General features: G+C 41.0%; 1 protein-coding gene across 1 annotated transcript in view; it reads right to left on the reverse strand.

Moving 5' to 3' along the window:
- STK38 (serine/threonine kinase 38) overlaps positions 1-24,538 on the reverse strand; it is a 47,142-nt gene that overhangs the window by 18,253 nt on the left and 4,351 nt on the right. Inside the window, exons 2-7 of the mRNA XM_001929552.7 lie at positions 22,712-22,847; positions 12,307-12,358; positions 11,262-11,384; positions 7,769-7,852; positions 3,438-3,561; positions 822-976 (exon numbers count right to left, since the gene is read on the reverse strand). Of these exons, the coding sequence (XP_001929587.1) occupies positions 822-976; positions 3,438-3,561; positions 7,769-7,852; positions 11,262-11,384; positions 12,307-12,358; positions 22,712-22,842 (669 nt within the window). The 5' untranslated portion in view covers positions 22,843-22,847. The remainder of the gene's footprint in view (positions 1-821; positions 977-3,437; positions 3,562-7,768; positions 7,853-11,261; positions 11,385-12,306; positions 12,359-22,711; positions 22,848-24,538) is intronic.

Consider the following 24,538-nt stretch of genomic DNA (forward strand, 5'->3'; position numbering starts at 1 on the left):
AGCTCACAGCAACACCAGTTCCCTGACCCTCTGAGTAAGGCCAGGGATCAAAGCTGCAACCTCATGGATACTAGTTAGATTCGTTTCTACTGCACTACAACAGGAACTCCTGAAATGACTATCTTTGGCTTTATTATAAAATAACCTAAATTGGACTTCCCTGGTGGCTCAGTGGGTTAAGGATCAGGTGTCGTCATTGCTATGGCGCAGGTTTGATCCCTGGCCTGGGAACTTCCACATGCCATGGGCATGGCCAAAAAATAAAATTTTTTTAAAAATTAAAAACAAACAAACAAACCTGGAGTTCCTGTCATGGCTCAGCAGAAACGAATCTGACTAGCATCCATGAGGATACAGGTTCGATCCCTAGCCTCACTCAGTGGGTTAAGGAGCCAGTGTTGCCATGAGCTATGGTGTAGGTTGCAGACACAGCTCGGATCCCATGTTGCTGGGGCTGTGGCGCGTAGGCTGGCAGCTACAGCTCAGATTCGACCCCTAGCCTGGGAACCTCCAATATGCCGCAAGTGTGGCCCTAAAAAAGACAAAAAAAAAAAAAAAAACCAAACCTAAATCAATTTTATTCTTAATCAGTTTCCAAAATATCCTTTGACAGGAACATTAAATCAAATTATGGAATCATAAGCCTTTCAGAGAAAGGAAGCAACAGCAAATTTACCTATTTAAAAAAAAAAAAAAAAAACACACACACAAAAAAAACTATACCAGGAAGCCCACAGCTTCCACAAGCCATGCAGATGTTAACACAGAGGCTGCTCAGCTGGGTAAAGACACACTGGTCAGGCTGCTACCCTCCAAAGTACCTTGCTGTCCAGGAGAAGGTTGTCGGGTTTGATGTCTCTGTGGATGAATCCAAGTTGGTGAATGGAGTCTATGGCTAAGACAGTTTCTGCTATATAAAACTGAGTCTCCTCTTCTGTCAGGGTATCTTTTTTCATCAACAGGGTCATCATGTCCCCTAGAAACAAAAATATACAAAGTACACATACACACAACACATGAATAAGTGCCAGTTTTCAGATATGTCTTCCCTATCTGCCAATGCAAGGCAGTGCTAAGCAGGCCTCTGCTGGGTCCCACAGACGACCCACTAGGGGTAGAAATGCCCCTATGAGCAGAAACAGTAAGTAGTTTCTAACACTTAAAAGCTAAAATTCGTAGCCACAGATTTGCAAACCCTAAACTAACTGATGCTGACTACTAAGCTGTGATTTCCATTTTACTTTGGAGAGAGAAAGGAAATTTCTCTCATATTTAAAAAAAAAAAAAAGTAAATTTGCTTAGCATAAATTTCTGGACTAGGGAAGAAGCTGCTTTACCTCTCACTCTGCAAACTTCTCTACCTAGAACCAAATTTACACATAGATTATTAGAGAGGCAGAAATACCAAACAATAAAAATGTAAAAATTTGGGGAGGCCAAAAACAAGCTAATATATATTCACAAAACACTAGAACATAAACAAAAAGGTGGGACTTAGGTAGCCAAGTGTTAGTCAACAAAAACTAACTATGAACTGAAAACACTAAAGACTAGGATGTGTAACACTGCCTCCCAAAAGCGCACAGTGAACACTTCCCAGGATCACTGGGGTTTTTTCTTCAATGTTTTGTTATTGGTACTTAAATATACACCAAAATGCTTTATGCAATTTTTACAATTATGAGCATTTTCACTGTTAAAAGGTAACCTCCTTAGTCTTCTGTGAAATCAAAATTTAATTATTTCTGCTTAATACCATCAGTATAAAATGGTGAAAAAAAGATTCTGACCCTAACTCAACACTTAGACAAATGCAAAGAAAATAGGTGTAAGTAGTTTAAAGCTAAAAGAAACACGAAAGATTCAGTTTAGATTGCATACAAAGTCATTAATGTTAGAAAACAGAGAAAAGGGAAAGAAACCTCTGATTTTAATAGAGCATCATGCTGCTTTTTAAACTTCATTTATAACTCTGAGGGAATTTTTGTATTCTTGAAGAAAAGTGGGTATTTTACACTCAGGCAAAAATTAAGCCACTTATTAAAATACTCTTTTTTGATGCCAAACTAGAAAGACATGATCCCCTAATCACTCCCGGAAGCCACATGTTCACTCTGGAGGTACACCGGAGATGGGGGGGCAGCATGCTCAGGCTGGCTCTAAGTTACCGGTGTGACCTTAGTTAGCACCTGGCCCAAGAGAGCTGCCAATGGCCTCACCTGTGCAAGCTTGCCCAGAGGGGCAGAGAGCAGATGGTCTATGGCTCTGCAGGCCAGCTCCAGCAAGTGCAAAGGGCAGGGTCCAGGGGACAAGAAGCTATGGAAGATGCTGCAGGGAAGGCTTGAGGAGACACACGTCAAGGGGCTGCTGGTTACTGAGCTGGTTCTTACTCCTGTTTAACAACTGGCATCTAAATGTTAACAAGTTTCTTCTCATTCTATCAGACAGATTCTTTTCTAACCTTCATTAATTGTTAATAAAAAAGTTACTGATGATCCTAGATCTGAACCAAAGGTTGCCATAAGATCAAATATTGTATTAGGTTTGCTATAGAAGCAAAAAAGACAAAGTTTTCTCTTTTTTTCCCATTAGTTTGCTCACAGTTCATCTGCTCACTGGGAAACAGGCTGTGTTCCCCAGACCAGATGGCGTGTTCTGTTCTGGGTTTACTTTGGAGCTGCCTTAGAAGATGCACATGCTGAGTTACATAAATCTTGAAATCTCAGCAACAAGAAATTGATTCTGGCTGCTAATATAGATAATGAGAAGTTCACTTCTTTTTTTTTTTTTTTTTTTTTTTTTTTTTGTCTTTTTGTCTCTTCCAGGGCCGCACCCACGGCATATGGAGGTTCCCAGGCTAGGGGTCTAATAGGAGCTGTAGCCACCGGCCTACGCCACAGCCACAGCAACTCAGGATCCCAGCCGCGTCTGCGACCTACACCACAGCTCACGGCAACGCCAGATCCTTAACCCACTGAGTAAGGCCAGGGATTGAACCCGCAACCTCATGGTTCCTGTCGGATTCATTACCACCACTGCACCACGATGGGAACTCCCGAGAAGTTCACTTCTTATACTTTATAGAAAAAGAAACAAAAAAGCTGAAGCAAAGAATGTAATAGCTTCTATTTTGTCACCTGGGTGACTGATTATACATGATCCTCAACTGACAGGAGAGCAGTTTATTCCTATACATTTAAAAAGAAAAAGAAAAATATCCATCTGAAATCATAAGAATGAATGAGGTTACTTTTATGGCACTAAAGCTGTAGAAAGGCACCCCAGCACAGACAGGTTACTAACCTCCTTTACAGACCTAAAAAGATATAGAAAGCAACTTTGTGAGCACGATTAAAAGTGGAAAGGAGGGTTAATTGATGCGAGAGAGAAACCACGAAACAAAAAGGAAAAATGACCTTTCATCATCAAGTAATTACCTCCAGGCAGGAACTCCATGATTAGGTAGAGGTTTAGCTTATCCTGAAAACTATAGAACATTTTCACAACCCACAAACTGTCTGCCTCCACTAGAATGTCACGCTCCGCACGAATGTGGCCAACCTGGAGGTATACGCATTTGATTAATGACAAGCCTTGCTCTGTTTATTAGAATGTATATTTGCTTAAACAATTTAAATACTGTTTTGAGTATTAAATTTCGATGATGCAAAAGATCTAATTTATGCTTAGGCAAACCTACTAACTCAAAACTGACGTTTGACTTGAAGGATTCGGTGATGAAAACTTGAGTGATGAAAGGCTTCAAAAAGGGCAAAATCAATGGCTTTAATGCAAATGGAAACTTTAATAGTGCTATAAGCTGAACCTTTGATTAGTTAAAATTACCATTCTTCTACCTATCTTTTTGTTCTGATAATCTTTGGCAAAAATAGGTCCCCAAGATGAGACTCTCTAGCACATCCTGATGCAGGTCTTCAATGACATCTGCAATGGTAGTGCCCTGAGCTGACAATGCCGTAACATTCTGATGCCACAGCACTGGTTCACACCTGCACACAGTATGTGCTTAACCAGTTCTTACTGAACTGAAATAGAAGCTTGCCTAAGAAAAGTCATAACTTCATATTTATGACATTTCCAGTTTTCTATTTTTACTGAAATACCTAGCGAAGGAGACCAGGCTGCTGAAGGTTTGAGAAGACTTGGTAGAATTACTTCACTGAGGTAATTTTTTTTTTTCTTTTTTTGTCTTTTTAGGGCTGCACCCGCAGCATATGGAGGTTCCCAGGCTAGGGGTCGAATCGGAGCTGTAGCCGCCAGGGCCTACGTGACAGCCACAGCAGGATCTGAGCCACATCTGCAACCTACACCACAGCTCATGGCAGCACCAGATTTTTGACCCACTGAGCGAGCCAGGATCGAACCTGCAACCTCATGGTTCCTAGTCGGATTCTTTTCTGCTGCAACAAGATGGGAACTCCTAAAGTAATTTATTAATATCAAGTCCCACCCCCTTTAAGTGTCACAAGATACAAAACCAGGTGGCATCAGGTCTAAATTTATTAAGACTCAGTCCAATCCTTAAATAGGGGTTTTGGTCTTTTTTTTTTTTTTTTTTTTTTTTAATGGCCACACCCATGGCATATGAAAGTTCCCAGGCCAGGGACTGAATCTGAGCCACAGTGGCGACCTACATGGTAGCTATGGCAACACTGGGTCTTTAACGCACTGTGTTGAGGCAGGGATCCAACCCCCGTCTCCACAGTGACCCAAGCCACTGCAGCTGGATTCTTAACCCACTGTGCCACAGTGGGAACTCTGATACTATTTTAAGTAACAACTCATTTTTTAATTTAAAAAAATTTTTTTGGCTGCACCCACAACATATCAAAGTTTCCTGACTAGGGATCAAACCTGTGCCACAGCAGTGACCCAAGACACTGAAGTATATCCTTAACCCTCCATACCAAAAAGGAACTTCAATTTTGGTCTTAACATATGTCCCAGGGCTGGCTCTGCTACAATGTGTTCAGAGGTAAAGATATACCAAGTTTACAAACTCAGACCATGGTTATTGTTTTGTTTGATACAATGTTCTATATGCTTGTTTGTTTTATTGGAGTGCCTTTTCCAAAGCCAGGCACTCTTGCATTTGGACACAGATGCCAGCTCTCTCTCCCATCCTACCCCTCACCTGCCTCATTCTTCCACACTAATTCCCACAGGCCTTAAAAGCATTTGCATTTCAGTCTCTACTAAAATTGTTCTTTAGGGAATTTTTTTTTGAATTTTTAAATAGCTTCAATATTTTAGAAAATTTACATTTTTACATCCCTACTTATGGTATGAGGGTGGGAAAAATGGAAGATAAGGGTGAGAAGGAATAGCGCTACAAACTCATGAAGCAGCCGAGTAAAGCATCTGCCTTTACTTGGCATTAATTCAAAAGCAAAAGCTCTGGGGAAATGCTATGCTACTTGCTGAAGTGCAGGCATGCCCATCTATGAGCTAGTCAATCACTACACAAAGACTGTCCAAGGCAGCTTTCACCCGCCTCTGCCTCCTTTGGCTCTTGTTAAGGCCCCAACCTACTGCAGGGAGGTACAGAAAAGGAGAGGCACTACCATCTGTCACTCATCTTGGAGGACAAAATGATGACTGCAACATTCCCTGTTTGTTACAGGGAAGGCTATAGGCACTGTGACCACACCTTGCCCTTCTCTCCTGGGGCTAAACAGTAGCTAAGAACCTCAAGATCTAGGAGTGATTTTAGGATAAGGGAGGGAAGAGCCAGAGGTGCAACTCACACCACAGATTCTCTTTCCCCACTCCATAAATGTTTATTGGGGTGGGGAATCATGTGCTAGTTGCCGCCCTAGGCACAAGGAAAGGAGAGATTAAATCCTAACCCTATACTGCCATCACTACTGGACGTTTCCTCTTGCACTGGAATAGAAGCATGAAGAGACTAGCTTAAATACTGGCCTCTTGTCCTTTAAAATTTATTCCCAGGTAGCGGAAATTTCTGCCTTGTGGGACAGAACCACCACCTGAATTCTCAGTGGGCAGCTGTAATTCCTACTCCGTTTAGTAAAAGCAGTTTTCCTCAGATAAGGGACTGATACCCACAAAAAGTTAGGCGTTAACTCCATACTTTGTCAGCACTAAAAGTGACAGATTTGCCCCACAAAGCTGCTTCATGCTCTCTCAAGACAGCTGACCCAGGTAGAGTTTTTAATTGGCCAGATACTTTAATTGGACCACAATGAGATCAAACCTAGGGAGCTGAGTCCATCAGCAAGGTGAGCTACCAATTTAAATTAATGCATCATTTAAAATCCCAATTTGAACAGACATTTCCTTTATTTTCATGTGAAAATTTTTAGAAATTGATTTTGAACAAGGTACAGTACTTGAGAAAGTGTTTTTACACAGTATATTTGGATTGTCCTCTGTTAGCACCTGTCACCTCTGGCCCATGCTATGAAGGATTAATAAGTAAAAATCACAATGTTATGCTTCTCTTTATGATTTTATTCTGAAGCTAAACATTTGAAAAGGAAAGGTTTTTGAGCCTTTGTTAAGACTATAGGAAATATATCTTATAAAAATAAAATTACTTGTGAAATACAAAATATAGTGACTAATCAGCACAGCTTTACATTTTCCTATTCAAGATTAACTGAAACTCTCTCAGTGTTTATACTCACACCTCACTCTAATTTTTAGATATACATAAATAGGGCTGTCATGCATTTTGAATAAGACAGATGTTAGCAAAACTATAGTGTCTGAAGACTTACTGCCAGGATATTGGATACCCTCAACCAAAATTCCTGGGAGTCTAAAGCTTCTGGACAGTATATGAAAGAGAAAATTAAAATTCCAAATTTTGAGCTGGCACTTAAATGAAGGGCAGAGAAGCCTCAGTGATTAAACCTCCTCTCAAGTGGCAGGAAGGACTGGGTGTGGGACCAGCCTCCATCTCAGCTCTCAGGCTCCGTACCCAGAGCTCTCCTTCCCATAGGATCTCTTTGCTCTCCTGTGGCAACTGGTATTTTACAGGATATTTGCAGCCATCACCCACTACAATCTGTTCTTAAGCAACCTACTAAATTAAACTAGATTTACAGAAAGTCTACATTCTTATCTTTAATTTACTGCCCAATATTTAAAATCTTACTTATTCTGTATAAAGTACTTAACGCATTTTCTAAATCCATTTGCAAAATAGGTTTGAGGTTTTGCAAAGTATTCTTATCATTAATGGAGAATGCACACTCCTCTGTAATTTCCATTATATTTTTTCAAATTCATTCTGAAATAAGACTGGTCTCTTTTACGTAGGGATGAGGTACTCAAAAGATCCACTCTGGTTTGTGTGTACAGAATGAGGCATGATAAGTCACATTTTAGATCACAAATTCCAAATTCTAATTCCTAAGCCTCAGCTCCAAGATGTATACACAACTTCTATCTTTCAGCATTTAGTAAGGAATGTGTGTTACCACAGCAAGTATGACCTCAAAAAAAGGCTCCTTATAACAAGGTCAGCATGTGATCAATTTGGGAGAGACAAACATATTTCTCTAATAGGTCTTCAACATTAAGAAGACTATGTTAATGTATGGGCATTATTTATACTTTTAAAATATCTAACTGCTTCTCTTAGGGAGAAAGAAAAGTAATATTACATGTATACTCTTACATGGCAGGGCTTAAAAAAAACTAAAATTAAGCAAAAAGAATGTTCTAGGAAAGAAAAAATCATAAGCTGACAAAAACCACTACTACAATAGTGCTTTACCTGCTCTTTTTCAAGCATGTCTGCTTTACGGAGTATTTTCATTGCATATACATGTCCTGTATCTTTCTTCTGAACAAGCCGCACCTAAAAGTTATAAAAGAAATGCCAAGTCAAAAGTTCACATTGCCAAGCTGATGCTTTCCTGTGTTACAGGAAGTAACAGTTAGACTGAAAAAGTGCTGCAATTTTTATATAAGCAACTAGCAAGAGGAAAACAATTTTCTTTTAATTTTTTTAAATTTTTTTTGCTTTTTAGGGCCCTACCCGCAGCATACGGAGATTCCCAGGTTAGGGGTCGAATCGGGGCTGTAGCACCAGCCTACAGCCATAGACACAGTAACATCAGATCTGAGCTGTATCTGCGACCTACACCACAGCTCAGAGCAATGCCAGATCCTTAACCCACTGAGCGAGACCAGGGATCGAACACGCAAACTCACGGTTCCTAGTTGGATTCACTTCTGCTGTGTCATGAGGGGAACACCAGAAAACAATTTTCAATGCTCCAAAATGGATTATTTCACACAGTGAGGTCACTGCCACACACATCCTCAAGTATCTCCACAGCTCTTGCTCCCTAGTGGAACAAAGAAATCTAATGCATGCAGTTCCCGTCATGGCTCAGTAGTTAATGAATCCGACTAGGAACCATGAGGTTGCGGGTTCGGTCCCTGCCCTTGCTCAGTGGGTTAACGATCCGGCATTGCCGTGAGCTGTGGTGTAGGTTGCAGACGCGGCTCGGATCCAGCGTTGCTGTGGCTCTGGTGTAGGCTGGTGGCTGCAGCTCCGATTCGACCCCTAGCCTGGGAACCTCCATATGCCGCGGGAACGGCCCAAGAAATAGCAAAAAGACAAAAAAAGACAAAAAAAAAAAAAAAGAAATCTAATGCAGACTCTCATTTTTTTTTGTTGGTCTTTTTAGGGCCACACCCACAGCACATGGAAGTTCCCAGGCTAGGGGTCAAATCAGAGCTGCAGCTGCCAGCCTATACCACAGCCACAGCCACACGGGATCCAAGCTGTATTTGCAACCTACACCACAGCTCACAGCAATGCCAGATCCTTAGGAGGCCAGGGATCAAACCCGCATCTTCATGGATGATAGTCAGGTTTGTTGCCACTGAGCCACAACAGGAACTCCCAACCCTCACTTTCTAATTTAAGGACTCATTAAACCCATGGTACATATCATCCAGTCAGCTCAGAAAACCTAAGGAAATGAGTCCAACAATTTTTAAAATAATAGCAACACTCAAGCATAGAAAAAAATGCCTAGAAGTTAAAAAAAAAAAAAACTAAAATGTATAATTAGAGAGTTTTCTGCAGTTTTCTATTTGCCAATTTTTTTTTACGAGAGAACATGTCATTTATGATGAAAAGAAAATGGTCTACAAACCCAAATAAAACTTCCTGGCAATTCCCTGCACATCTTCTTCCTCTCTCCTCAGATACGTTATGTTCCTTCTCCCTGCCATTCCTCATGTTTTCCTTAAGTTCCACCTCCTCTCACTATACAGAAAGCTCTTTTTTTTTTTTTTTTTTTGCTATTTCTTTGGGCCGCTCCTGGGGCATATGGAGGTTCCCAGGCTAGGGGTCGAATTGGAGCTGTAGCTGCCAGCCTATGCCAGAGCCACAGCAACGCGGGATCCGAGCCACGTCTGCAACCTACACCACAGCTCACGGCAATGCCAGATCATTAACCCACTGAGCAAGCGCAGGGACCAAATCCGCAAACTCATGGTTCCTAGTCGGATTCGTTAACCACTGCGCCACGACGGGACCTCCCAGAAAGCTCTTTTATTTTATTTTGGTCACGCCCAGGGATGTAGAAGTTCCTGGCCCACGACTGAACCCGAGCCACTGCAGTGACAATGCTGGATCCTTAACCCACTGAGCCACCAGGAACTTCCCAGAAAGCTCTTCTAGTGGTGGTCCAGCACCTTTCCTTCTCTCAAGGGAACAGGAATTCTGAACACTGAGGGATCAATATAATCTCTCACCTGTGCCTCTGAATATGTACTCGCGTCTCCCCTAGGTACTAGTTTTTAGTAATATGTTGCTCCTTTTATGCAGTGATAATGAAACTATTGCATTTTCCGCTTTGGGTGTTTTCCATAAACAGGGATGATCTTGCAGGGGCTCATTCAAATCCTCCCCAACAGACTGCTCTTGTGACCAAACAGGATGCAAAGAAAAAGACCAGCTAGGACAAAGCTACAAATGCTTTCACTCTCTACCACCACCTATATGGCTTATTTATTTTTATTTATTTATTTATTTTGTCTTTTTGCCTTCTCTAGGGCCACTTCCCACAGCATATGGAGGTTCTCAGGCTAGCGGTCTAATCAGAGCTGCAGCCACTGGCCTACGCCAGAGCCACAGCAACACGGGATCCAAGCCATGCCTGCAACTTACACCACAGCTCACGGCAAGGCCGGATCATTAACCCACTGAGCAAGGCCAGGGATCGAACCTGCAACCTCATGGTTCCTAGTCGGATTCGTTAACCACTGCGCCACAATGGGAACTCCAGCAGCTTATTTCTTTAAATTGTTTCCCAGAGCCATCATTTCAGAGCTGTACCAATCTGATGAGAAGAAATAAAGGGTGGAGATATGCTATGAGTTTGCTCCTGGAGAGGCAGTGTATTGAGAAGAGCAAGCGCTTTGAGACCAGGAAGACCTAGGAGTTCTGTGGCACTCTGGGTTAAGGATCTGACAATGTTACTGCAATGGCTCAGGTTGCTGCTATAGTGTAGGTTCGATCCCTGGCCTGGAAACTTCCACATGCCGTAGGCATTGCAAACAAACAAACAAACAAACATGAAAACCTAAGCCCCACTTCCGGTACCACTGCTCAATGGCTATCTGACACTGGAACATGATATATCCCCTTGGAGTCTTCATTTCATCATCTATGAAACAAGTTATTGCCATGATTATAGAAGAGAAGCACTCAAACAGTAATAAATATTAATTTCTTTCAACCTCTAAACTCTCGCTCTAGATCAGTACTTAAAAGCATCAGTGTCAGGAGTTCGCATCGTGGCTCAGTGGTTAAGGAACCCGACTAGCATCCATGAGGACTCGGGTTCGATCCCTGACCTTGCTCAGTGGGTTCAGGATCTGGCATTACCGTAAGCTGTGGTGTAGGTTGCAGATGTGGCTCGGATCCTGATTGGACCCCTAGCCCAGGAACCTCCATATGCCACGGGTACGGCCCTAAAAAGACAAAAAAAAAAAAATTAGACCAAAAAAAAAAAAAAAAAAAGCATCAGCATCATCTCTGGCAAAACATAGAATAATCAGATCCCTGGGACAGTAGAAAGGAGAAGAAAAAGAGAAGGGCAGGAGAGCGGCTGGGGTGGGGCTGGCATGCTTGATCCATCCATGCTGTATTTTAGTCACATCAACAATCCTGAAGTCACGGTATGTTAGAAGCTTTGAAGCTCTGTGGTTTTTCTGTATTTGATATGTAGCCATGGTATATTTACCTCACCAAATGCTCCTCTGCCTATTACTTTTAAGGACTCAAAATCTTCCAATCCAAGTCTTGTTCGCTTCAAACGAAGAAACTCTGTTTCCTTCCGAGCATGTGCTGATCTCCTGAGTCGTTTCTAATGTTTAAATAAAGAGGGAGAGAGGTAGGAAGAGGAGCAGCTGGAATTCTGAAACTCTAAAACAGAGCTGTATTTGTCGTTTCGCCCATGTGGAAAGCAGGGCCACACCAGATGAAGCATCACCTGTTCACACACAAGAGCACCACAGATGGACCCTTGAGAAGCAACTCCTCCCTTCCCTGGCCTTTAGACACAGCAACCAAGCCAGACTGAACAGACGGGTGCCTGCTCTGAGGACTGACTAACTTCCTCCAACAACCCGCTATTCTAATGTTTCTAACGCAGGAAGGATAAGCAATCGACATTTTCCTTTAACATTTCGTATATAAAATAAAAGCGTGTTTTTAAAATCTCTACCTAGATTTTTTTTAATACATTGCGGCTCATTTAATGCATTAATGTTCTACTACTCCTATGAGTCTTGGGTATTTTTCACCATTTTCCTGGGTTCCATGATTCATTCCTCTTTTAAAAAGCATTGCCAATGCCATTTCAGTTCCTTACGAGGTTTCTCGTTAACTATGTTTCCTATCACACCTTAGGCATTGAGGGGTGGGGCTGATTTGAGAGATATTTTTCCTTGGTAACAATTGCAGAAATTTGCCCCATGTCTATGCAGACTTTTCAGTGAATTAAGAATGCTGTAACTTGCTTTTTAAAAATTTACTTCATCTCTGCCTTTCCTTGAAATTCTAAAGTCAATTAATTGATTACAACTGAGCCTAGAAGTACCTCCTGGGTACTTAATTGTTAACTTCTCTGCATAATGCATAAGCACCTACATTCAGAATCACGCCGGCTCTCAGAATTTCCTGTTACTGAGCCAAAACCCTCCCCCTGGGCACCAAGGCTAACAATTTCCTGGCCAAAATATGACTGCCATCCAGGGTTTCAAGGTAGTTTTTCCAATATTAATTACCTCTTCATCTTTTAGGCCCTCTTCTTCCATCACTTTTTCTAACTTCTTTTGTCTAAAAAAAAAAAAAAGACATATGAAATAACACTGGAATGATAAACTTCCTGAAAAGTCTATACAAACACAATGTTTTAATGATAAAAACAAGTAAATCTCAAACTGCTTCATTAAAACAATAAATTACAGTTACTAAGACAAGCAAAAAGATTCCCACCCTTTGTGAGTTCTACATTTTGACATGGATTGTATAAGACGTTAATGCAAAAACAAAGAATCTTATTTTAAACTGCAAAGTTCTCTTTGTTTTTGTTTTGTTTTGTCTTTGCTTTTTAGGGCCACACTAGAAACATATGGAGGTTCCCAGGCTAGGGATCTAATCAGAGCTACCTGCCAGCCTACACCACAGCCATAGCAATGCTGGATGTGAGCTGCATCTGCGACCTACACCACAGCGCCGAATCTTTAACCCACTGAGTGAGGCCAGGGATCGAACCCACAACCTCACGGTTCCCAGATTCGTTTCTGCTGCCCTACAATAGGAACGCTTTTTTTTGGGGGGGGGGTATTATTTCCTCTTTAACAAACCACAAACAGCTGGCATTCGATAAATTCTTCTAGCAAAATGTTTCTCTCCCTGTCCCTGACTAAAATTTACTTCCTTTATATTCACATCTTCCTCCTCCTCCTCCTCCTTCCTGTCACAAGCAAAGACTAATAAACAAAAGTAAACACAGAATTTGGAGATTCAAGGTGAGAAAATCTTCAAAAGACGTGACTGGCACTGCTATTAAAACTTAAGACTCTAGGAGCTCCCATTGGGGCACAGGGGGTTAAGAATCCCACTAATATCCATGAAGATGCGGGTTCGATCCCTCGCCTTGCTCAGTGGGTTAAGGATCCCACATTGCCATGAGCTGTGGTGTATGTTGTAGACATGGCCCCAATCAGGCATTGCTGTGGCTGTAGCATAAGCCAGCAGCTGCAGCTTCAATTCAACCCCTAGTCTGGCACTTCCATATGCCACAAATGCAGCCCTAAGAAAAAAGACAAAAACCTTAAGACTCTAAATCCTCGGTATACCTTAGAAACATCATCCAAGAATATTTTTTATCTATATTCTTACTGCTTCAATAAAACTGTAAGAAACAAGTAAAGCTTCCTTACAATCAATTCCACGTGACCTTTATTTTCCTAGGCATAATAAATGAAAGCACAGGTGCTAGAGTCTCCTCTACGACTTACTGGAATCCCAGATAATATCAGCAGAGCTGAGAAAAACAGAGGTGCAGGCTACACAAAGCCACAGGGCGGCTGAGGCACATTAAGATGGTTGGCTCTTAGTTCAGAGACAACCAAGAACTAGCAAAGGCCTTGTGCACAAAGGCAACAGCGAAATGAGTTTTCTATTTTAGAACAGCAGCCCACAGTAATGAGTTGATGGGCTGGGAGGGAAAGCAACTGACAGAGATGGGAGCAAGGAGTTCCCATTGTGGCTCAGTGATTAACGAATGTGACTAGCATCAATGAAGAGGCAGGTTCGAGCCCTGGCCTCGCTCAGTGGGTTAAAGATCCAGCATTGCCGTGAGCTGTGGTATAGGTTGCAGACTCGACTTGGATCTGGTGTTACTGTGGCCGTTGTGTAGGCCAGCAGCTGTAGCTCCAATTTGACCCCTAGCCTGGGAACTTCCATATGCTGAGGGTGCACACCCCCCATCTCCCAAAAAAAGGAAAACAAAAAAAAAGATGGTGGCAAACTGAAAGTTTTCATGAGTCGGAAGAGCAGTAAAGATCTGGAGCTGGAAACCTAGAAAGAAGTGAACAGAACTACTGCAAAGATGACCAAATGGCAGAGAGTCACAGGAACAGCCTTAGAATTTCTTATGTGGGAGGATAATGATGCCGCTAACCAGACAGGAAACACAGAGAGGAACATGGGACAATGACTTGTATTTTGGTCAATTAATATTAATTGCAATAGTAGTATTTAGTTAAAATGAATATACCGTTAGAAATCATATTACAGTACAAATCCACAGGCTAAATAAGAAACTCCCAGAAAGTGAAAAGATCTACTCCGACCCTGACAGAAAGAAAGCATGTGCATGGATCCCAGTCTGCTCACTTTTCTCCTCCCAGTTTCCAGATGTTCAGGATGTGCATCTCTGCGTGCAAATGCACAAGGAGAAGGCTGTACTGTTGGCAGTTTCAGGAATGGAAATTAATTCCACTTCATGCTTAAACAGCTGAAGTAGGAAAAAGTAAAAGGAGTCAAAGCATGGCAAGAACTGTAAGAATTCAACCATGGTCAGCTCTTTCTGTGCCCCAAGTGTCAAACACCATCATACCTTCTGACTATATGTACTCTCAACGATCAGACCAGACTGACAGAGTCCAATGTGCTACCACACAATGTGCACCACAGGGACGGCTCCTTTGGAATTTTAAATCTAAATTCAAACTGGACAGTTTTCTACAGCTCGTTTGCAAGTCTAATTAAACTGCTCTCAGCAGACAACCTGCCTGAGTGTGTCAAGTTATCAGAATCAACTCCCTGAACACAATCAGATTCTTTCATTTCATAAAGTATCTAGAAAGCCTATTATGCAAAATTACCACTGTAGTGATTTATCAGGACCAAGTCAACAAAGATCTTGAAGACACTCAAAATGGCAAACATGGTGACATCTTACAAAAGGCTTACAAGTGACATCCTCTATGAGACAATACCAAGGAATTACTGCTAACTTTGTTAGAATCACGTTGGCATTGTGATGATAAGAAAGTGGCATGTTTTTGGAGATGTATACTGAAGTATATAGGGTTGAAATGACAGGTGTTTGAAATTTGCTTTAAAAACATAACAGCAAGAAAATTAAATGTGGAATAGATGAAACAAATTTGGCAAACTCTTGATAATTACTGAATCTGAGGGATGACCATATGGGGGCTCACTGTGTTAGTCTTTCTAATCTCTGTGGGCCTTTAAAAATATCCACAGTGAGTAAGAAATGAGGGCCCCTCCAGGGCTCTGGTCACAGGGCTAGGCCAGCCTTTAGTGAGGCCACTCTTCAGCTCAACTCCAATGTTCTAAACCAGAACCCTGAGAGAGAGGCACTTTCCCACGCAGAGGCCACACCCAACCCCACCCAGCAAGGCTTCCATGAGCTCTATGTATTAGTGTGTTCCCACAGAGATGGTAAGTTCTTTCAAAGGCAAGGACCACATCTGAATTCTCCTTTTCCACTAAGAACAGTGCTTTGGGAGTTCCTATTGCGGCGCAGCAGAACGACTCTGACTAGTATCCATGAGGATAAGGGTTTGATCCCTGGCCTCACTCAGTGGGTTGGAGATCTGGCATTGCTGTGAGCTATGGTGCAGCTCGGATCCCGAGTTGCTGTGGCTCTGGTGTACGCCAGCAGCTACAGCCCTGATTCTACCCCTAGTCTGGGAACCTCCATGTGCCACTGTGCAGCGCTAAAAAAATAAATAAATAAATAAAAATTTTTTTAAAAAGTGCCTTGTATTCAGCAAGTTTTAAAAATGTACATTGCTAAATTTAAAAGGGGGGAAGGGTCAGAATGTGTCACAATGTATACGTCATGACTACTTCCTCTTATAATTAGTCCTCTTTCCGATGCCCAATTTAGGCTGGCCTCCGAGCACAGCTTGAATCAGAGGCAGCAGGGATGGGACGAAAGGCTAGTCCACTCTACAAGAGAGCTGAGTGGAGAATACTTCTAAATTGTTAATGAGACAAACTCAGGGAAAATAGTATAAACAGTCATTATCCCCATGATCAAACTTAAGAATTCTCAAGAAATACCCCAAAAATGAATATTACAATTTTTTTAAAATTTCAACAAATTACTTTGGTTTGACTGGTGAATACCATTAGAAAGTCTAAACTTACCCATCCCTGGGGCTTAAATGAAAATAACTTGCTCACTAATAATAATCACATATTGCAACTCAGTATCAAGGCAGACCAAAAGCAGTCAGAAAAACTGGGGTAAAAACATCAAAGAGAAGTAGTAGAAAATGCTGGTTCTCAAAGGGTAAAATGTAAGAAAGTTCTTGTTTGATTGGGGAGGATAGGAAGAGGGGAAGCATATAATTATTGCCTATTAAATTAGGCTTTTGTGCATTTAATTAATCCACGAAAACAGCATTCATAAAGAACAGAAACGACACAGAATATTGTCTAAGAGAAAATTCTAGTTTCCTCAGTTTTTACTTCAAACTGCTACAAGTTATCCAAGCCTTTAATTTCATGTGAACAACTAGGCAGGCAATTACCAATACCTACTGGGTACCTAGGATCCCATAAGAGAGAACAGGAGAATTGTTATTCCCAGAGAAGTTTACCACAGAGGCTACTGTGGAAAGCAAGACAGATTTAAAAAATATAAACCTGGGAGTTTCCATCATGGCTCAACGACTAGTATCCATGAGGACGAGGCCTCACCCAGTGGGTTAAGGATCCAGTGTTGCCGTGAGCTGCGGTGTAGGTTATAGATGTGGCTCGGATCCTACGTTGCTGTGGCATGGTATAGACCGGCAGCTACTGGAAACTTCCATATGCCATGGGCCCTAAAAAAACAAACAAAGCAAAACAAAATGAACCTACACTACTGACTGCATTGTTTATAATCTACAAGTAGCTTCAATAGGCATTCTGCAACACTGTGTGATGGGACACTAGACTCAGGGAACTTAACTGTTTTTAAATCAATCTGTAGAACTTACTGTAGTGTTTCTATGAAATAGTGTTTCAATGTTCTCATATTCTATTTTATACAGGAAACAATTCCTAGAAGATTTTTATTTTTTCTCCTATCATTAGGCTTTGGTCTCATTTCTCCCTGCAGTAAATCCTTGTTTCCAATATAACCCAGTGCTCTATTATAAATGGGAATAGCACAAAAGTTGCATTAAGTGGGAGAAACTTTAGTGATTTTAAAGGCAACAAAGAATTCCCGTGGTGGCTCAGCGGTTAATGAATCTGACTAGCATCCATGAGGAGGCAGGTTCGATTCCTGGCCTTGCTCAGTGGGTTAAGGATCTGGCATTGCCGTGAGCTGTGGTGTAGGTTGCAGACACAGTTCGGATGCAGTGTTGCTATGGCTGTGGTGTGGGCCAGCAGCTATGGCTCCAATTCAACCCCTAGCCTAGGAACCTCCATATGCCACGGGTATATGTGCGGCCCTAAAAAGTAAAAAAATAAAAGAAAAAATTTTAAAAAATAAAATAAAAACTAAAAAACTTTTTAAAAAATAAAAATAAAGGCAGCAAGACAAGGCACAAAAATAAAAATTTGTATTCACCTGCTCTTCTACTAGTCCCAAAATTTATTAGCCCAATACTTATTATTTCAAACTGTTCATTATATATTAGCCATATACCCATAATAAAATGTTTCTTAAAAAAAAATAAAATGTTTCTTTACCATCAATTATTTCATATCATTAAAACTGCTTATTTATCAAGGTTCTATGACATTTTCCCCATTAACACCAAAAGCTTGAAAATCCATTTCTTTTTCTTTTTGTCTTTTTTTCGGTAGGCCTCACCCAAAGCATATGGAAGTTCCCAGGCTAGGGGTCCAATCTGAGCTTCAGCTGCCACCCTACTCCAGAGCCACAGCAACGCAGGATCCAAGCCACGTCTGTGACCTACACCACAGCTCACTGCAACGCCAGATCCTTAACCCACTGAGTGAGGCCAGGGAGGGAATATGTAACCTCGTGGTTCCTAGTGGGATTTGTTAACTCCTGAGCCATGATGAGAACTCCCGAAGATCCACTTCTGATATGTCTAATTTTAGTTTAGTTACTACTGTGGTAATTCCTGCCAATTAGTGGTTTTATTTTTTTAATACTGAAATTATGTATTCAGTTTTTAAAGGTTCCATTCCATTTACAATTACAAATTATTGGCTATACTCCCTGTGTTGTGCAATGTATCTCTGTAGCCTATCTTATACCCAATAGTTTGTACCTCCCACACTCCCATCCCTATAATGCCCCTCCCCCCGTAACCACTAGTTTGTTCTCTATATCTGTGAATCTGCTTCTCCTTTTTTTGGTCTTTTTAGGGCCACACCTACAGCATATGTAGGTTCCCAGGCTAGGGGTTGAATCAGAGCTACAGCTGCTGGCCTACACCAAAGCCAGAGCAATGCCAGATCCCAGCCACGCCTGTGACCTACACCACAGCTCACAGCAACACCAGATCCTCAACCCACTGATCGAGCCCAGGAACTGAACCTGCATCCTCATGGATACTAGTTGGGTTCATGTCCCCGAGCCATGATGGGAACTCCCACTTATGGTCTTTTTGAAGACAGCCATTCTGACAGGTGTGAGTGATATCTCAACGTGGTTTTGATTTGCATTTTCCCTGTTGATTAGCATATTAAACATATTTTTGTGTGTCTGTTGGCCATCTACATTTCCTCTTTGGAAAAATATCTATTTAGTTATTCAGTTCTTCTGCCCATTTTTTAATCAAGTTGTTTGGTTTTTGTTTTTTTGTTTTTTGTTTTTAGGAGGTTGTTTTGTTTTTTGATGTTGAGTTGTAATGAGCTATTTATATATTGTTTTTCTTTTTAATTTTCTACAAATGATAAAACCTGAAATAATGGTTTTTAGCAAATTGTATCTACAAACTCAAAACCAAATATCAACTCAGGTCCAAGAAAGAGGACACACTAAAAAGATTAAAAAGGAAATACTGATTCTGAAAAGCTCAAAGTATCTACTGCTTTTTTTAAAATGAGAAATGATGATTTGATAACAAAAATTATAAATCAAACATTCTAATCATCTTAAATGTCTTTCTACCGTCTTTTGATCAATTTGGCAGTTTTTTGTTTTTGCTTTTTTTTTTTTTTTAGAGTTGCACCCGTGGCATATGGAAGTTCCCAGGCTAGGGGTTGAATCAGAGCTACAGCTGCCGGCCTCAGCCACAACAACACAGGATCCAAGCCTGTCTGTCACCTACACCACAGCTCACGGCAACGCCAGATCCTTAACCCATTGAGCGAGGCCAGGGATCAAACTCACATCCTCACCGATCCTAGTCGGGTTCATTAACTGCTGAGCCACGAAGGGAACTCCTAATTTGGTTTTTAAGAAAAGCAAAACCACCAAAGCTTTTTGGAAGGTCTTTCCATCTTAAGAATCCAAAACAAAAACGCACTGATTTCAACTCATTTTGGGGTGCAATCTTAGTGTAAGTCACAATATAACACTTAGTAACAATGTAAGTAAAACAGTGTATCATTCTTTCCCTGGAGAATGTGATACATCGATGATACACCCAGGGCAAAGCCAGCAGGATTAAAAACCAACTGACCATTATCAAATCAAGCAAGTAACTTCATCAGAACTCATAAGCATTGGCTTTGTAACTACAACACCAGAAGCTCTGATTTCAAGAGAGTGGTTGCATTTGAAAATAACTATCTCCCATATGTTTCACATGCCCAAGACTGAATGTGCAAATATATTTTTGGATCATATATTCCACATGATCCAAAAAAGGGCACTGTGCAGGCCCTTGTCTGTCCCACCACAGGGTATAAAATAATCTTGCTATTCTACATACAGATCTGCATATTAAGGTCAAATCATATTCCCATGTAAATTATGATTTATTTACACCATCCTGAAGAATATGGTTGCAAAAATCCTTATCCAAATACTAGCATATCGAATCCAGCAACATATAAAGAGAATAATGCATTATGACCAAGATGGTTTCATCCCAGGAAAGTAAAGCTGGTTTAACATTCAAAAATCAGTTCATCTTGGAATTCCTTTGTGATGCAGCAAGTTAAGGATCTGGCATCAGCGCAGCGGCTCAGGTTGCTGCTGTGGTTCAGCAACCCTGGCCCCGGGAACTTCCATACCCAATGGGTGCAGCCAAAAAAAAAAAAAAAGGAAATAAGGAAAAGAAAAAAAAAATCAGTCTATGTAATTCATCACAGTAAAAGAATAAGAGGGGGGAAAAATGATCATTTCAAAGATGCAGAGAAAGCATTTGACAAAATTCAATACCCACTCATGATAAAAACTCTCAGGGAGGGAAACTTCCCCAACCTATTAAGAGTATCTTTGGAAAGCCTATAGCTAACAACACGACTAGCAATGAAATAGTGCATGCTCCTTTACATCACTAACAAAACAAAGACGTCCACTCCCACCATTTGACATTGTACCTGAAATCCCAGCCAATTTAAAAAGGCAAGAAAGGAGTTTCCTGGTGGCCTAGCAGTTAAGGATATGGTATTGTCACTTGTCACTGCTATGGTTTTCAGATCACTGCTGTGGCACAGGTTTGATCCCTGGCCAAGGAACTTCCACATGCTGTGGACACCAAAAAAAAAAAAAAAAAAGTCAAGAAAAAAAATTGAAAAGGTGTATAGATTGGAAAGGAAGAAGCAAAACTCTCTATTTGGCTATGACATGATTGTTTACATAGAAAATCCTAAAGAATCTACAGAAAGCTACTAGAATAAGTAAATTAGCAAGTTGCAGGATATAAGGTCAATATACAAAATTCAGTTATAGTTCTACACGCAAGCAGCAAACAAGTGGAAAATCAAATTTTAAATATTTGCTTACAATAGCATTCTACCGACCCCCCCCCATACTAGGAACAGACAAATAGACATGGAAGACCTCCATCCTACAACTACAAGCATTGAGAAAAATTAAAGACCTAACAAAATGGATATTCATCAGGAAGATTCAATATTGTTAAGATGCCAATTCTCCCCTAAATTGATCTACAGGTTCAGTTATTACAACAAAAATTCCATCAAGTTTTTCTGTAGAAACTGACAAGCTCATTCTAAAGTTTATATGGAGGGGTTCCCATCATAGCGCAGCAGAGGCGAATCCAACTAGGAGCCATGGGTTTGATCCCTGGCCTCAATCAGTGGGTTAGGGATTGGGCATTACCATGGGCTGTGGTGTGGGTCGCAGACGCAGCTCAGATCTGGTGTGGCTGTGACATAGGCCATCAGCTACAGCTCTGACTGGACCCCTGGTCTGGGAACCTCCATATGCCTTGGGTGTGGCCCTAAAAAGCAAACAAAAGGAAAAGAAAAAAAGAAACTTTTTCAAAATAGCCAAAAACTTAAAAAAGCCCAAGTTTTTATCAACAGAACAATATATAAACAACTATGTTATAGTCAGAAAACAGACTACTACTTAGCAACACATATGAACATAAAGGAACAAAGTCTATTCAGCCCTGAAAACAGGCTGAATGCAAGATGTCTTACTCAAATGAATCCATTTACATGTTCCATATATATATGGAACAGACAAGACTAATCTATGGTAAAAACAAAATCATAACTGGGAGTTCCCGTCGTGGCGCAGTGGTTAACGAATCCGACTAGGAACCATGAGGTTGTGGGTTCGGTCCCTGCCCTTGCTCAGTGGGTTAACGATCCGGCGTTGCCGTGAGCTGTGGTGTAGGTTGCAGACACGGCTCGGATCCCACGTTGCTGTGGCTCTGGGTAGGCCGGTGGCTACAGCTCCGATTTGACCCCTAGCCTGGGAACCTCCATATGCCACAGGAGCGGCCCAAAGAAATAGCAAAAAGACAAAAAAAAAAAAAAAAAAAAAAAAAAAAAAAAACCAAAAAAAGTTTTACAAGCAGAAATATTCAGAAGTAAAACATATTGATATCTGCAACATACTTTAAAATAAAGCAGAAAATTAAGATGGATTAATGAGTAGTTAGAGAGATGGACATGTGATAAATGATAATGGTAGTCTCTATGATGTACTATGGGTATTCAGTTTACAATTCTTTCAACTCTTCTGCACTTTTGAATGTTTTCATAAATTGTTGGGAAAAAAAAGTTTAATGAGTACTACGTGGATAGTGCACACCAGATCAGTAACAACAGCTGCCATTAACCAAGTGATCACTGTGTGTGAAGCACTACATCTAATCCACAAAGCAATCCTGCAAACTAGTAGTAGCCCCATTTTCCAGATGGGAGAACGGATAGACACAAAGACTGAGAGCTTGTTCCAACCTCAAATAACTAGAAAATGGTCAAGGCAGGATTCTAAACCCAGGTCTGGCTCCATAAAGGCTGCTCTTTCCATTACATCACACACACTACCTTAACAATGAACTCCAAGGATCTGGCCCAATTAAATTTTTTATACTACCATGGAATTCTACGTTATTGACTAGTAGTAGAAATAAGTGGGTTGACAGCAAGGGCTCTGGAAATTCATGACATTGTCATCCAGTGGAATGGAATAGGCTACACCATGGCTGCTGCTACTCTTGTCTCCTTTCAGCCATATTACGAATGTGACTTACTAGACATGAATACCAAAACCACAACACAATTTTCTCAAACGACCTTCTTTACCTCATTTCTCGTTCTTCATGTTGAGCAATAAGGTTGCTATAAAAGTTCTCCAGTGTCACTTTGGTCATTGTCACCCTTTCCTTTGTGTGATTACTCATGGACGAGCAAGGTGTTGAGCCTGTCATTGCCATGGCCGCTAGAAACAGAGAAAAAAAGAGGTATTCATTTTGGAGTTAAAATTCACCAATTATGCACTCTCTTATCCTGGTAGGAATATAAATTGGCCCAAGTTTCCAGGAGGACAAACAATATATAATAAAAGCCAGACGAACAGAATACTTGGTGAAAATAAGTATATATTAATGCTTTTTGACCCAGAAATACCATTCACAAGTATACGGCTTAGAGAAACTGTCATGCAGGCTCTTAAGGGGACATGCCCAGGGATGTGCATTACTGAGGATGCTCATTATGCTATCATCTGTTATGGGAAGTGGGAGCAATTCCACAAGGAAATAAATAAATCAAATGCTATGGATGCATACAAAGAAATACCATACAATAGTCAGAAGCAAATCTACCCCAGAGTTCCCATCATAGCTCAGTGGTTAACAAATCCGACTAGGAACCATGAGGTTGCGGGTTCGATCCCTGGCCTTGCTCAGTGGGTTAAGGATCCGGCGTTGTCATGAGCTGTGGTGTAGGTTGCAGACATGGCTCACATCCCGAATTGCTGTGGCTCTGGTATATGTAGGCCGGCGGACTACAGCTCCAATTGGACCCCTAGCCTGGGAACCTTCATATGCTGCGGGAGCAGCCCAAGAAATGGCAAAAAGACAAGGAAAAAAAAAAAAGAAGAAGCAAATCTACCTGTACCTCTATGTGACATGAGTGTTGGTTTTGTTTTGTTTGTCTTTTTGCCTTTTCTGGGGCCACTCCATCGGCATATGGAGGTTCCCAGGCTAGGAATCCCAGTCCGCTGGCCTATGCCAGAGCCACAGAAACGCCAGATCCGAGCCACGTCTGGGACCTATACCACAGTTCTCGGCAATGCCGGATCCTGAACCCACTGAGCAAGGCCAGGGATCAAACCCGCAACCTTTTGGTTCCTAGTCCGATTCGTTAACCACCAAGCCACAACGGGAACTCCAAGCGTTACATTTTTTAAAAAGAGAACAAGATCACAACACCAAACACAAAAATTAAGAATATATAATATAAACACAGTACAATTCTTTGCCATCTAGGAATCTTCCTTGAAGATACCAAAGACCCATAAGGAGTCATACAGAAGGGAATTCAATGCAGCACTGTAATAACAAAGAAAAACTAGAGGAACTTGAATAGCCAACAACAAAACTGATAAAATTATGGGTAAATCCTACAGTGAAATAATAAGTAGACAATTAAAATACGTTCCAATGTTAATGTCAGGGAAAATATTTCCAATCTAAGTGAAAATAATAGGTTAAAAACACAAATGTATATATATCATTTCAATTTTATGTGTTTACTGTATGTGCACAGAATTATTAGAAATATATATCAAAATGTTATTAGTGGCTTAAGACTAGGCAGTGAGAATATACTAGATCATTTTATTCCTGTTTGTGCTTTTCCACATTTTCTATATTTTTTCAATGAATGCATACTATTGCCATTAAGTTATCAATGACTCTTTTTCTTTTCCATATGCACCTGCAGCATATGAAAGTTCCCAGACTAGGAGTTAAATCAGAGCTGCAGCTGTGGTCTATACCACAGCCATGGCAATAACAGACCTGAGCCACACAAGATCCTTAATCCACTGATCAAACCCGCACTCTCAGAGAGACAAGATCAGGTCCTTGACCCACTAAGCCACAACAGGAACTTCACCAATAACTT

This window comes from Sus scrofa, chromosome 7 (assembly GCF_000003025.6).
Source record: "Sus scrofa isolate TJ Tabasco breed Duroc chromosome 7, Sscrofa11.1, whole genome shotgun sequence".
NCBI classification, from domain to species: Eukaryota; Metazoa; Chordata; class Mammalia; order Artiodactyla; family Suidae; genus Sus; species Sus scrofa.